Below are 15,724 nucleotides of genomic sequence, written 5' to 3' on the forward strand. Positions count from 1 at the left end.
CGCCATGTGGACCACCACCACCCCCACCCCCTGGAAACCCAGACAGGAACAAGTGGTTTTGTTAGGAAAAGTACTTTCTTGGGCGGCCAGGTGTCAGGAAATACTGGAGTGGGGACAGAGCACAGAGGGGCTCTTGCACACTCTCATCTCATTCCAGGGTGACTCCATGGCCGTCCCTTTCCTCCTGCCATTAGTCCCATGCTAAGGGCTTAGGGGGCGAGTGGGTGAAATGCCTGGCGTTCAGGAGTGGCTTGGCAAGCATCATCCGCCCCCAGAGGTCAAACTGCTCCCATACCCACCTCCATGTGAGAACCTGCACCCTGGTCTGCTGAGGGCTCACTTCCCGCTCCCCACTCCACCCTCCCCTCCCTCCCCTCCCTCGGAGCTCTTCTGCACTCCCAGGAGAACCTCCTCCCACCCAGCCCATCCATCTTTCAGAGGATGGTGAGCTTGATTGGCTCTGATATCCAGAAGGCCTAAGCTGCTCTTTGGAATGCACAGCGCCCTCTCCCCCTCACAGGAAGATAATCGAGGGGGAATATTGGCTCCTCCAGGAAACGAGGTGCTAAATTTGTTGTGAGATTGGTGTCACAAGCAATCAAAGGGAGCCTCTCCCTGTGGAGGGCTGGGCAGCTAAATGAGGAATCATTAGGTTATTGCAGAGACCAGGGACAACAGCAGTGGAAGGAGAGACCCACTCCCATCCACCCCCCAGGGAGGCCATGCAGGGAGATTAGACAGGGAAGAAAAGAATCAGAGATGCGGTGGGGTGAGGCTGGCTGCCTGTCCAAGGCCTCCCCTATACCTGAAGCCCACAGCACCTCTGCCATGCGCTCCTCGCCCTCTACTTCATTCTTGTGAAGCCCCAGTGACACAGGAGGCCTTTGATCGGGGCCTTTGATGGCGCCTCCTCTGCTGTAGTAGCAGACGTAGGATGCAGGACAAAGAGACACGTGAGTAGGCCTGGGTGTCTCCAGATAAGCAGAATTTTGGATGAATAGAAAAATGAAGAGAGCATGTGTGAGAAACCTGATGAGGGCACAGGCTGGAATGGGTTGTGTGGAGGTGATAGGAAAATGAAACCTCTACAGCCTCCCTGAGAAGACTGCCTAGAAGAGGGAACAGGAAGGGTGCAAAGCACCCTGCTCTGGGCTAGCTTGTTCGAAGATGGCGGGGTGCCCGGCATGTGCACACAGAAGTTGCTCTCCCCTTTCTGCTAAATACTGTCTCCTCCATGGATAGAAGGCCACAGGGCCGACTGGCTTTCTCAAGTTTTGGGGTCCCGGGAGCAGTCATCAGTATGCATGGCCTGGAATAAACAGTGTCTCCCTGGACCCCAGACATGGCTCATGACTGGTCACCACCACCAGGTCCCCGTCAATGGCCTGTAAACTTCTGAGGATGCTAAGATGATTGGCTTTCTCGTTCCTGGACTTCCTCTTTGTGGGGGCTTTTATGTTCCCAGAGACCAGCCAAACGTGTCTGGTAGAACAGGAAAGGTCAGAAGCAGAAAGGCCAGAGTTTCCAGCCCCTGGCCCCAGCATCATCAACCCGCAAGACCTACCTCTGGGTCTCCTCTCCCCTGCGCTGCTGCTGCTGCCGCCACATTGAGACCCTGTTCCTACAGCTTTTAATTACCGAGACTCCATTTCCAGGCTCCCTCAGCTCCCCGCAGCAAATTAACATTCCATGCCCCTTGCACGTGTAAAATGAACCAAGTTAGATGGATCGATGCAGCAGCCTGTGGGAGCTGCTTTTACTTTATGCAGGATTGATCCAGGCGACCCCAACTTGGGTCCTCTCGAAGTGCCTTTGCGGGGGAAATCTTTTTAATGGAGATTAATTGGAAAGCCTAGAATGTCCTAGTTATAGGAAGAAAGTGCCCTGTTCTCTGTTTTGGCAGGTGCACATCAACACTTGGGCAGATGAGCAGCAACACCCAGGCTCACTAGACACATCACTGCAGGAGAGGACGGCGCCGGTGCCCCAAACCCCCCCCAACCCAACCAAAACCCCAAAACCCAAAACGGGCCAAGCCCCAAGTCCCCGCAGGCCGAGCCTCCCCAGGATGACCCTGGTCTGTGCAGCAAGGATGAGCCAGGCTTCCACTTTTGCCCTTCTGAATAGAACCTCCTTGTGTCCATTGGCTCTCCATGGCTTAGAGTTTCCAGAGGGCAGAGACTGAGGTATGCCCAGAAGGAGAAAGTGTTTAATTTTAAAGAGATGAGTCCCGGGCCTGCTGTCTTTATGTGCCAGAATTCCAGCCACTTCCAACTAACAGCTCGCTGGCCTGTGATGTCTCCATGCCTTGGCTCACTTGGTCCCCTTTGTCTGGAGCGCCCTGCCCCCAGTTCTCCTTCAGGATTCAATGCCATTCCAGTGGCAAGCAAGGCCTCCAGTGCCAAGCCAGACATGGGTCTCGGCCCCAGGGAAGGCCAGACGCAAGTGAGATTTGTGGGGGAAAGGCAATTTATTTATTCATTGATGTTGATGGCAGGTACATCCTCCAGGCCGCTGCACCGTAACATTCATTAATTAGACTGTATTGCCGGACTCTCGGGCGTGTCCCTGGGATGGTGAGCTGGGCGGTGGCTGGACACCCAGCCCTGTGTCCTTTGAGTTCCAGAGCCCAGGACAGTGTCTTGAGTGTAGTATGCACTCAACAAATCTGTGTCATGTGGACGATTATGAAATTGAATTGACTTTCTCTGAGGGGCTGGTACTTTATCCATTAGTCGTTACTTCAGATAATCACAACAAGCATTTATTGAACACTGACTGAATGCCAAATACTTGTCCTAGTGGTTCTGGAAGAAGCACACCTGAGATAGTACATTTAGTGCCTCAAGGAGTTTACAGTCCAATCTTGCAAAAAGAAGTCAGAATAGGATAGACACATCTCTCCAGACCAGCCTACAGGCCTCCGTCAGCATGTGTTCGGTCCCATCTCTGTCTTGTGGAGATTTTATGGTCTGTTTGCTGTGGGACAGAAGTGTTCCTTATACCTTGACTTCCACCCTAGACCACTTTTTGGCCTGTTCTTTTCCCTGCGGATGCTCTCTTCAGAATTTCTTCCTTTAAACTTTGGTACTACAGGCCATTTCAGTCCACCTAGACTGAGCTGTTACAAATTGATAGGCGTGTGTCCAGTGTAAGAACACAATGCATGAGTTGTATGGATAGAAAAGCAGCAGGACTGAGTGCTGTCAGGTGGCCATCCGCCCTTGACCTTGAACAGCTCTAATGACAGGGAATGCACTGCCATGTGCTGTTAGCAAGTTCTTCTAGAAATAAAGCAATTGCTCCCTGGGAGTCCCAGCCTTAAACGTCTGACCTGGAATACATACACCTGTGCTGTGTCTGCCAAGTCAGGCTCCCTCAGAGACGCCGAGGGCGAGCTGGGGACCAAGTAGGGTGTGCTCCTCAGAGCTTTGCTGCTCTCCCCTAGTTCACCGAGTTAGATGGCCAGTTGCAAATGCTAAAGAAACCGCACTTTGGAAGGAGATGGAGGTCAAACACTGGATTAGCTGACTTCTTTTTTTTTTTTTTTTAATTTTTAGGTTCAGAGAGGGGGAATACAGAGATATGATAAATAAAGCTCATTAAACTTAGAAATGAGGAAATGTCATTTAGAGCCCATGCCTTGTATCGCAAGGGTTTCCTGCTTACCGTTTGGTTTCTGGGTACAGGGGAGATTGCCCTCCTTTTGGCAGCCCCAGCCCTCAACGTTCAGGATCTCAGAGCTAAAGCTGTTCATTCCAAAGGCTGCTCTCGGAAGTGCCAGGAGGCCGCCATGGCGAGGGTCACGGCCTGCTTGTCTTCCTGGCAGCCAGCGCCCTCGCTGCTGAGAGTGCCCTTGCGGGGGCCCTTACCTAGAATTGGAATGTCACAAGAAGACAGGTCTCTGGAGCACGTGCCTTGCTGGGGAGTTGGGGGGGGTGCTGCACCTTTATCTGCATGAAGGCTGAAAGAGGGGAGAGGGGAATATAACAGATGGGAATGGGGTTGGGCTCCAGGACAAAGCTGTCTGTGCAGGGAAAGGCAGGCAGCGATAGAGGGGAAACTCACTGTCCCCACAGGGACATCTGCTGTCTGGGCCAGGGTGGGTGCCCCTGAGGGTAGCTGTAGAAAGGGGCCACGAGGCAGCAGTTCTGGGGCTCACAGCACTTGTCTGTAGGATGTGCCCAGGGCCCTGTCCTCAGTCTCCTGAATTACCTCAGAGACAGCCCATATCTCTCTCTCTCCTGCTCGCTCGTTCTCCTCCTCCCTGTCCTTGCTTCAGCCTTTCAAAAATCCCTTCCATTTCTCAAGGATTTCACCCCCCTTTTCTTTGAGCTAAATGCTCACGACCTTCAGATGAGGTCAGAGGGTGGTAACCCCACAGACCACCCACCTGTCCACACAGCACCCACCCAGCCCAGCCCTCCGCCTTCCCCTGCCTCCACCTTCTCCAACTCCTTCCACTTGCTCCACTGTCCTTACCTTCATTCTTACTTTCCTCTCCCAGATGGTCTCATTACTTTTTTCTCTTTTATTCTCATTTCTCATTTTGGATCCGTCGTCCCAGCCTTCTCCGTGATTCCTTGCTACCCTTGGCTCTCCTCTCCTTTAGTGAAGAAGGCTTTGCAGTGAGGACTCCTCACCCCCCGGAGGCGCCCACCAGCAGTGCTGAAGCACAGGTTCTGGGGCGTGCCCTGGCCCTGGAGAAGGGGGCCCTACGGAACTGGGAGTCTGGCTCAGAAGCCACCAGGAATTTGGAGATAGGCCCACCCCAAATGCCTCAGGAAATACAGAGGCCTGCAGATTCTCTTTCTGATGTGGTTTCTTATCTTTTCCTTTTCTGCCTGCCTTGTTCTGTCTCTTTCACCTCAGCTTCTTCTCCCCTGACCTAACCTTAGAACAGTCGTCCACAGCCTCTTCTCACTCTGCTTGCCACCAACTCTTTCCTTCTGTCTGCCCTGTCTTCTGTCCACAGGTCTCACTTCCGGCCCTTTGCAGCCCTCTCTGCCACTGCTTGTGTCTGTTTCTTTTCCTCCCACTCTGTGTGCCTGGTGCTGCTGCAGAACTGGCATTCCTATTCCTCAGTAGGTTGGGCGAGGCAGCTTTGGGCCCGGAATGGGGTTGGTTAGAGGACCCCCTCCTGGTTCCCAGCTCCTGCATTTGTTCCAGCCTTCTCTGGCTTTGTGAGGCTTCTCGCTTCTGCTTTCTCTTCTGTTTTCCCCTCTCTCTGTCTTTTGCTGTCTCCTCTTGTCCTCTGCCTTCTAGCTGAACTCAGTCCTTGTTTGCCACCTGCTCTTCTCTCTGCCCACCACCCTTCCGTTGCCCACTGAAGTCAAATTGAAATTCATTTTTTCAGTTGAATAACCACCAGAGCTGACAGTCCCCCCCTCTGCTCCTGCCTGTCATACCTGCGACAGCCAACCCACTTGGGCTCCCATGCCATTGCCCTGCCCATATATAGCATTACACAGTCCCCTGCCAGGGCACATTTGCATGGAGTTGTCAAGTCAGATCTGGCCCAGATGCTGTGGGGCTGGCAGACAGCAAGGAGTGGGGAGTGGTCCTGGAGGTCCACTTGGGGCTTGGGGAGAGCTTTCAGTCGCGCCTGCCTGCTTCCTTTAGTTCAGGAGCTCCAAATCCTTGCGAATGGGGCTGGAATTGCCTTCTCTCTTTTTCTATCATGAACCTATTGGCAGTTTCTTACAGGGAAAAGCAAGTAATAACAACAACAACAATAATAACACTGCACTGACCCTGCTTCCCCTAGGCTGGGTCCCCTCAGCCTGTGTCATAGTGCCCCAAGCCTGCAGGTCCCTCTACACCCTCCTGGAGGAGTGCCAGGATGGCCTGGTAGACCATTTCTCCTTCACAGACTGACAAGATAGGGATGCGGGCTGGCCTTAGAAGGGCCAGCAAGGTGTGACTGAGGCTGCAGGAGATGCATGGAGATCTCAGAACATCGGAGCTAGAAAGGTTCTTGCGATCCAGTTATTCTGCTCCCTCTTTGCCATTTAAGGAAGCTGAGACCCAGAGAAGCCTGGTGATTTGCCCCAAGTCATGCAGCTGGGAACCGGCAGGGCAGGAGCAGATGAGTCCACATCTCCTGACTCCCAACCTGTGCATCTGTCCCTCCCTGGCAGGCAGCACTAGGCTCGTCCCCCCGCCTCACTCAGGGTTCTGTCCTGCCTCTCTTGGTGACAAGCCACACGCTTGTCACTGAGGGCCAGCCCCGAGCAGCCTCTCCCCTCTGCCCAGGCAGCAACGCCAAGCCAGCTTGTGGCCCCTTGTGAAATCCTATCTGGTCCCTGGGAAGACTCCTCTCCCCAGGATGCCCCTCCCTTCCCAGCCCTGGAGACAGACATCAGGATGGCTTGGCCCGGCAGGGTCAGGGAGAGAGGAGGGACTGGTTCCTCTGTCTGTGACTTTGTCTTCCTGCGACCAGGTAGAGCAGAAGGGGAGGCCAGGAAGGTCGGTGGGTCAGTTGAGTGAAAGCAGTCTGAGGTCCCTACTGCTCACTATGTCTGTTCACTTCGCACTTGACATGAAGGCAGTGTTTTGATATCATATTGACTGGTGGGCAGGCATGTGGGGAAGATAATGGTCTTTGAACATTTGGAAACTTGTCTTTGGGGGGATCCATCTGATTCCACGTCAGCTGATTTCACTCACAGACATACCTGATTACCTATCACAGACATGGGTTAGAGCCTCTGAAGTCACATGGTTTTGATGATTTTCCGATTTGGGCCTGGACTCTGCATACAAAGACAGAGCCCAGACAGTGGCGCTGGCTCACACCACCCTTCTGGCATCTTCTGGCCTAAGAGCCCTCTTCCCGCTCTACCTCTGTACCCCCCCCCCCACAGCTGGTTTTCTGCCTCCTCTCCTGCCTGTCCTGCCCTGCCAGCCCCACCCTACTCTCCCTGCCTCCCTTCTCCCAGGTCTTCACTCCTTCTCTATCTGAAGTACAAATCTCTTTCTTTTCTCCTTTCCCCTCTGCCGGCCCTGCCCAGAGAATTGCAATCCTCTTTTCTCGGTGAGATAATCCAATGGGAGGGCTCCTCAGACTGTTGTATATTTCATAGAACAGGAAGGGAATGGCTGGGGTGAGGGAGTGCTGGGGGGAGGGAGACAGAAGATGTGAGAGCAGAGAGAGGGAGGGAGAGTGGCAGAAGAGTGGAGTGTGGAGAGATTTAGTTCCATCTGAAAGCTGTCGGTGTGAATCAAAGGCTTCCCTTTGAACCAGCAGTGAGCTGGAGTGGAGAGCGTGGGGACTGCCCCAGCCCAGGGGGTTCATTACCGCTCGTTTGATAAATCTGGGGAGACAGGACCCAACGCCACACCCCCTCTTCTGCTGCCTAGCTTCCCTGGCTCCCCTCCCTCTCTGGTTCCTGGTCAGCCTGGCCGTCAAGGCTCTGGGAACTAACTGGATGGTGCTGAGTCGCCTGTGCCCAGAGTGCAGAAACATGCGTTGGATGGATGCAAGAGGTGTGTGTGTGTGTGTGCATGTGTGTTTGCATACCAATGAGCATGTGCGCTTGTGTGCCGTACATGTGAGCCACGAGAAGCACACAACACATGCATGTGAGAGCCCAGTAAGTATTCTCACCCTCTTGTTGACAGATTAAGAGGCCACTTTCCAGTTCTTAGTTTAAAATGGGGTTCAACCTCTCTGTTCTTTCCAGAGACCTTTGTGGGGGAATCTGAAGTCCCAGGAACAGGCCCAGGGGGACAGGAGATGTGTTCACACACAAACTGAGACAGGTGGCCCCTCCTAGCCTAACTGAAAGCCCAGTGCTGGGGCTGAGGATGGAAGGTGGGGGTTGGACAACTAAGCTGGGAGGCAGTGTCATCCCAGGATGACAGCTTTGAGGAGATGTGCTGAGAAAGGGGAACACGTGTCCTAGTGAGGACAGTGTCTGGGGAGGAGGAGCAGCACTGGGAATGGGGACAGTTTGCACAGAGACCCAGGGAGCAGTGTGAAGTGAGGGCCGCAGTCGCTGGGCTATTGAGATGGCATCTGGGGTGCAGATGTTCTGGCCCATCTCTTTGCTTACTGGCCTCCATACTTACCAGCTGGTGAGGAGGACCCTGCTCATCACTGGCATCCATCTCACTGGGTTGTTGGGCCCATTAAGAGAACAGGCCTCAGAAGAAGAAAAATACCGACGGCTTCACTCATAGCAGGAGCATAAAAGACCGGGAAGAGGGAAATAATAATAATGAACAGCCATATACCAGAGACACTTTACGGGGGGTGGAGTGGGGAATGGGATCAAAAACAGGGGGAGGGAGGAGTTCTCTGGACTATGGTGATGGCACACGAGTGATTTGGTGATGGGAAGCCCACGGGGATTACAACTGAGATGGAAAAAGGCACAAAATGATGTAAAAATAAACTGTTAAATTAAAAAATAAAAAATTATTAAAAAAAAAGAGAGAGAGAACAAGCCTCAGTGAAGTGCTGGACACAAGGACAGGCCCTTTAATCCTCCTACTGGTAGACACTGGCGGCGTAACGGTTGGCATCTTGTGCCTCACGGGACTTCTCTGGACGCTGTGCATGGGGAATCCAGCCTTGGGTTCCACTCGCCTTCCACCGAGGATCTTCCCATCAAGCTTCCCTGTGGCAGAGGCAGCATGTCCCGCCAGCCCTGCATGGCTTCTGGGCACCCACCAGCCCGGATCCCAGCAGGTGCCATGGCGAGGATGGAGGTCTGCCGTGGAGAGTGGAGATGGCACAAGGCCGGCCAGTCAGTGCCTGGCAAGATGCGCGGATGTTGCCGTGTGCTTCGTCTCTGCCCCCTAACGCCTGTACCTTAAGCACACTGAGCCTTGCTCATTTCCCTGCTCTAGAAAACGGAGATAAAAGCCACCCCTGCGTAGCAGCGTATAATGCTAGCACAATGTGTTTAAGGCTCCTACCTTCGTGCCGGCTCAGAGTCGGCATCTCACTTGGGGTTATTAATGAATGATGCTGGGGTTGAATGGACAAAAAAGGTAAAGCAAAGCATCTCTGTTCTCCAGGGGCTCCCAGCAGAGGGGAGAAGTGTGCACACACGAGTAATTTTTAATCCACGGCAGACTGTGATAAATGCTATAATCCGGCCCCGACAATGATGAGGAGGAATGGGGAGGGGCTGTTCCAAGTCAGAACCTCTAGGAATTCCGAGTTATGGGTGGGGCGGGGGACTGAAGCTGTGGGAAATTTGGGTTTCCCAGTTCTAGCTTCTCCCCTTGTGCAGGGGGCAGAGTCCCTTAGGTATCTCCTGTGGCTCTAGTTTTCCCACTGTTGGGTGCACCCCTGGCCCGCAGGCTCTGCTCCACCTCCCCGTCTATTCAGCTCTTCACCTGCCTGCAAACCTTGACTGAGCTTCCTAGGAATCCCTTACCTGGTGGGAAAGACAGCTTCTACCATGGGGGGCTGGAGGGTAACTGATCTGAGCCCCCCACCCCAGCTTCTTGGCAACATGCCTAAGGGAGAGAACCCAGTAAGAGGCAGGATCTGACCCCCGCCAGAGTCCACCTTACCTGCCCTGCCCTGCTCTCTGCCGGGTCTCCGCCTCCCAGCCGTGCTTAAGTTCCCTGCCTTTCTGCCCACCTTGTGTCTCTAGGACTCGGGGGCTTTGTGTGAAGCTCTCCTGGTGATTTCCCTCTGAATCTCCTCCTCCAGCCTGTATCTTTTGTCCTGTTCTCCTTCTAACAAAGTCACCTCTCCCTACCTTGCTTTGCCTCCACTCTCACTCTCTCCCCACCCTAACCCTTGTGTGGGTGTCTCTTTGTCTCTGCCACAGCCTCTGCCAGGCTGCATCAGTGTGTGAGCCCTGTGTGCTGCGGTGCACCACACTCGCCTCTGCTGTCTTTCCGATGACTGCCTCAAAGTGCCCACATCGGGGCGGTGTCTGGAGGCAACAGAGCAAGATCAAAACAAGGGGGTTGTCACTTTATTTTATTTTGTTAAGATTTATTTATTTATGTATACAGGAACTGGGGTACAGGCCAGAGATGTGGGGGTGAGAGGATTCACCAGAGACAGAGTGGGGAGCAGAACAGGTGGACAACGGGCAGGGGTGAGAGGTCTGCTGCGCCATGTGGGTCAGCTCCCTGGCCGGGGATAGAAGTCCAGCGACAGCTCCAGAGTGCTGAGACTTAACCCCCTACACCACCATTTCCCTTTAAAATGCTGGTGGGATCCGCGCTCCGCTCCTGGGGCAGGAGCTGCAGGAAGCTGGTCTGTTTTCCCATTTCAGTGGCCAGGCCCCTCCTTGTTCCCCTCCCACCCTGCTCCCCAGCCCCACCCGCAGCGAGCCATTTCTGTGCATTTCTTTTTAGCACTGGTTTGATTTCCTGGAAGTAGGACTCAGGTGCAGGTGCCCCATGCTTGTGTTTGTGGGTTGGTGTCGTCCTGGGAGGCTGCGGTGGTTCTTGGCGCCTCCCAGGACACTCCAGCGCCCAGGGCATTCTGTGGCTGCAGCACCGCCAGGGCACCTCTGCCCTTCCTGATGTGTCCTGACTGCTCGCTTTTCCCTAGAAGTGCCCTCATCTCCTCATTACCCACACCCATCTCTGCATCAGAACCTTCCAGAGTTCTGCTCCCCAACTCTTCCCGGCATGGCTTCAGGACCCCCAGAACTGTGATTCTCTCACTGCCGGGCAACCCTCTCCTGGCCTTCCGCTGCCCAGCCCTGTTTCTGCCCCTGTGGAGTCAGAGCGGGTGCTGTGCCCACTGTCCTTGAGGCAGGATGTTTTCCGGCATTCGCCCCTCTCACCCCACCGATCAGCAGTGGGAACACCTCCTCCGTGCCTCGAGGTCAGTGTGAGGTTAGCGGCTGGGGCTAAGTGAAACAGTCCGACTGTGGGTGCCCCTGGCAGGAGGGCAGTGCAGTGTGGATGGGCTGTAACAGGGTGATGAAGAATCATTAACTAGTAACTCAGGTCTCTGAGGGCCTGCTGGCAAGTCATGGAAGGCTTCTCGAGGAGATCACACTCGATGCCCGGGAGTGGAGGGAGCAGCATCGCCCCCCCCACCCGCCCCAGGGGGAGCTGTGGCTGAGCTTAGTGTGTGCACAGAGAGCATGGGGCTTGGTGAGGCGGGCATGGGGCACCCCCTTAATGACCAGCCAAGAGGGGGGCACTGGTAGGCTTTCTGAACGCTACCTCGCCCACTGGCATGGCTGAGGGACTGTTTGGGGGGCAGGAAACACTGCATGTGACTTCCACAGCCCAGGGCTGCCTTTTTTATCCAGCTAAGTGACTCTCTGACTTCTTCAGGGTCATTGTTTCCATCCCTGTCTCCAGTCTAAATGGTTTCAACCGGACCTAAACCAAGAGGGAGTTCTACTGCCAAATCCTTAAAATGACTGATACCACCTTGAATGTCATGTCCCTGCTCAGGTTTCCCATCGCCCCCTCTTATTATCTAGCTGCCCAGGATAAACAAGGTCTTAAGCTACCATGTAGTGGGCACGTGCAGAGGACGTATCAGGCAGGTCATACACTCCATCCTACTAAGGTCACAGCAGTCCAGGGGCGGGTCTCGTCACCCCCCGTTCACCAGTGATGGCAGCGAGGTTTGGAGAGTAAGTCACCAGGCGGGCACCAGGCGGGAAGCAGCGGGGGCTCTGCGGAACTGTCCGTCTCCTAAACCTGCCCTCTTGGAAAGGAACTTTGCAGTCTTTGGTCCAGACTTGTCATTGCGCAGGTGAGTGAGGGAGGCCAAGAAGGGGACGCCACACTGCCAAGGACACACCACTCCTCCCTCCAGCAAGAGCCCCCTCGGACCCCACTCCCAGAGCTTCCCACGTGGGCCCAGCTGCAGGGGGAGCCCTGACTTCTCACTGTCCTCCCCAGATTGCCTCAGAAGATCCTGCTGGCATCCAGGCCCCTCCAGGCCCCTCCCTGCAGCAGGAAAGCTAGCCGTGAATCTAAATTCCCTCCCTGAGGCAGGGTTCACAGGCCACTTCACTCCCAAGCCCTTGACTTGGGCTCAGGGGGCCATGGGAAGGAGAACCGTGAGTATGGAGTTTGCAGCATGTATCTGCACTAGAGAAATGCGCAAGGATATGAATAAATTTGAATAATAATGAGGACAATGCCTGAATTAATAATGCTGGCTGCTCACCTGACCCACCTCCTCCCCCAGGATCTCAGCACCTGCCACCCTAATCCCTGGAATTATGGAGGGAATTTATCCTTCGCTTCCTCAGAAGGCATGGATGGGCTGTCAGGTCCCAGAGTTGGGGAGCTGCTCTGGAAGTGTGGGGGAGGGACCTGCTCTAATGTCCTGACAGTGCAGACCCAGAGAGCCGAAGAGGCTGCCTCTTTGCAGTCAATCAAATGCTGGCCACCAGTCCACTCCCAACCCCACCCCTCCTCCTGAAACCCTTTATGTGCAGCCGTCAATGTGGGCGTCAGATGTTCAGGGAGAGTGGCAGGTAGGAGGCAGCATGGCGCCCGCCTTCCAGGAGTGGCTCTCAAGGCTCTCGTTCTGGTGTCGCAGACAGGGCACAGGCCCCTTCCACCAGCTGCCCCCAACCATGACAAACAGAAACATGGGCACTGACTGATAGCTTGGGACAGGCGATTGCATGGGCCAAGTGTGAGCGAACAAGGGGCTAAAGGGACCAGTCTGGGAGGGCTCACTGGAAGAGACAGTAAAATGGAGCAGCAGGAAAAGAAGAAGGTGAGAGGATGAGGCTAAGTCCTTGCTTCTGTTGGCTTGGTGGGGTTGGGGGGAGCTCTTGGAAAAGGATGCACAAATTCCCCTTGGTTTTACACACAGAAAGAAGTGATGGAGGAGCCAAAAAAATTTTGGAAAGTTTAATTTGAAAAGGGCTGGATTCGGGCCTTCCTGGTGGCTCAGGGGTTAAGTCTCAGCACTACCAAGCTATCACTGGGCACTGTAGCCTGAGTTCGATCCCCAGCCAGGGAGCTGACCCACATGGCGCAGCAGACCTCTCCTGGCCCACCTGCTGCTCCCCTCAACAGTGTATTTCAGTCAGTCTGCCTGTTCTGCCCTCCACTCTGTCTCTGGTGAATCTTCTCACTCTCTCCCCATAACTCTGGCCTTACCTCAGTTCTTATATGCATAAATAAATAAATCTTTTTTTTTTTTTTTGTAATGGCTGGATTTGGGGATTGTAGTATCTGCAGTGACATAGGGACTGTGGAAGGAAGGCAGGGGAAGGAGTCCCTTGAGTGCAGAGAAAGCCAATTTGGGCAGCGGTGTGACAGATTGGGGACATGCCTAGGACTCCCCAGACCTCTTCCTTTGCTGACCCCCATCTGCTCCATCTCCCTTTCTACCAAGGAAGAGGAAGCTGATGGTCGTGGGCCTGGCCTGCCCCCAACCAGTACTGGTTGGAGCGGGTGGGTGTGAGCAGTGGGGGAGAAGAAACCCACAATCCAATTCCCTGCTCCATTTAGGCTCCACAATTAAAGGCAATTACTCTGCAGTTTTCTAATCAAATGCTCCTGGCCAAGCCGAGCTGCCAGCCGGGCAGCCATGTGTAGCTCCCACAGCCAGAGGGAGAGAGGAACAAAGTCACGTGGCTTGTGCTCCCTCTGTGGCGAGGGGTGGGGGGCTGCCCTCCTGTCCCCAGCGCAGGGAGCAGGGGTGAGCACCCAGAATAGGGCCAGTGTCCGGAAGTGGGTAGGAGTGTTGGTGTCTGGGGTGCACCATCGCCTGCCAGGCAGACGCCCCGCAGACAGGCAGACACGCCTGCTCCGTGGACGTGCACTCACTGTGTGTGTTCCGGGACTCTCTCTGGCTCGGCTGCATGTGTGTCACCACATGTTGCCTAACAGCACAAGTCCGAGTGGGGGCCTGGTGCATTTGTGTCCCAGGGGTGCAGGGGTTGTGACACCCCGGCAGGGCTTCTTATGAACGCTTCACTGTTACACAGACACAGAGGAGCAGCCCAGGGCTGGGGTGCTGAGGCGCAGACTCCATTCCCCTGACTCACTCTGTACCCTTAGCTCAGTGTCCCCATCTGTAAAGCAGGATGTCTGGCCAGGCAGTCCCTAAGGCTTCTCTGGACACCACACACTGCTGGTGATACCTAAGCACTTCTGCTCCTGAGACTCCTCCCTGGCCTTGGGGGAGAAACGAGACGGAAAAGGCCGAAGTGGGCTGAGACTGGAGAGTCTGCCTTTCCAGCCCTGAGCTGTCTCTGGCCTGCTGCAGGCTGGGAGTGGGGGCCTGCAAGGTTGACTTGCCGGCCGAGCTCCCTCCTCACTCGTCTTACCAATGCCACTTTGGCTTTGCCAGGAACCCAGACGCGCTTCAGCCAGGAGCCAGCGGACCAGACCGTGGTGGCTGGGCAGCGGGCCGTGCTCCCCTGTGTCCTCCTCAACTACTCGGGGATCGTGCAATGGACCAAGGACGGGCTGGCACTGGGCATGGGTCAGGGCCTCAAAGGTGAGTGGGATAACAAGCAAGCCAGCATGCAGACTGTCCCATCTTTCCTTGCCGATGGCATACATCCAGCGCGCAATACCCCTGCGCTCCTCACACGCCTCCCCTGCACTCCAGCCTCCCCAGCCCTGTGTGTGTGCTCAGTGTCTCCACTGCTTCCCACCCCCGTCCTCCCCTGTGGCACTGCCTTCCCTCCTGACCATGGACTGGCTCAAGGAAGGCAACAGAACGCTCGAGAGATCCAGGGAAAATAAGAGACCTTTACACAGCGACCTTCACACAGACACACTGGTACCGGAGAGGAGCTGCAGACGGACAGGCGACACTGGGGAGGTGGGAGAGGGATCTCCTGCAAGGATGGGGGAGAGCACAGTCGTTTCTCCGTTCACAGGGTTTCATGCCTACCGGGCTTGGTCCAGCCGCTCCTGCCCCTGCCCAGGCCGTGACTGCTCAGAAGTCAAGAACACCTTTTAGTATCAGCCAGGGCAGTTATTTATTCATTCATTCGACACGCCTCCATGCAACACTATGGAGCCAGTGCAGAAGCAGTCATGAGTCCTTAAAAAAAAAACAGACAACAAAAACCCAATCTCCTATGTTCCAAAACAAGTAAAGAAACTGGAAAGGGCACCTGGCGGAGTAGATGAGTCAGGACACCTGCAGTCTAGCCTGCCTCCGCTCCCTACCAGGGGTGACCTCAGAAAAGCCACTTCACCCCCCAGGCCTTGGTTGACTCACGTGTAAACAGGCATATGGTCACAGGCCTGTCTGCCTGCAAGTGGCTTTGTGAGTTGTGGACCAAATGAAAGAATGTGCTTTGTAAAATCACATTGTTCACTGTAAAACAGTAACATGTTTTACAAGTTACTGATCCTTCCTAAAGGAAGGATCGTATATTTGCATTCTATTTGCCCTGGGTGGGTGGGGGGGCGGGTGGGAGGGGGTTAGATTATTTGCTGTTTCCATATCTTAGTCCAAGTAGGGGGAATTTGTCTGTATAATCCGAATAAAGGAAAGTGATGAATCTGGTGGGTCTATTGATAGAAAGAGAAAGAAACTGGGAGAGAGAGCAATCAATAGATATGGAGTGAGAAGAATCAATAGTCTTTGGACAGTGGGAGGTAATGGGAGGGAACAAGGCGAAGGTGTAGGAGGGCAGGGTGTGGGGGTTGCAGAGAGCCTGGAGGAAGGAGGGCCCTGGAGACAGACTTGGGGCTCAGAGGGCCCCTGCCAGGACCTGGCTTTCAGGAGACAGCACTAAGGGCACTGGCCAGAGCTGGCAGGAGCCCGCCCCTTCCGCCCTTGGTG

The 15,724-nt window shown here is 54.7% G+C and overlaps 1 protein-coding gene across 2 annotated transcripts in view; it reads left to right on the forward strand.

Moving 5' to 3' along the window:
• The window catches only part of KIRREL (kin of IRRE like (Drosophila)), a 92,961-nt gene that overhangs the window by 61,177 nt on the left and 16,060 nt on the right, over positions 1-15,724 (forward strand). For both annotated transcript variants that reach the window (XM_012733370.1, XM_004693866.2), the window contains exon 2: positions 14,270-14,419. In XM_012733370.1, coding sequence (XP_012588824.1) covers positions 14,270-14,419 — 150 coding nt within the window. The remainder of the gene's footprint in view (positions 1-14,269; positions 14,420-15,724) is intronic.

Source organism: Condylura cristata, unplaced genomic scaffold, assembly GCF_000260355.1.
Source record: "Condylura cristata isolate star-nosed mole 26May11 unplaced genomic scaffold, ConCri1.0 scaffold00040, whole genome shotgun sequence".
Lineage (NCBI taxonomy): Eukaryota > Metazoa > Chordata > Mammalia > Eulipotyphla > Talpidae > Condylura > Condylura cristata.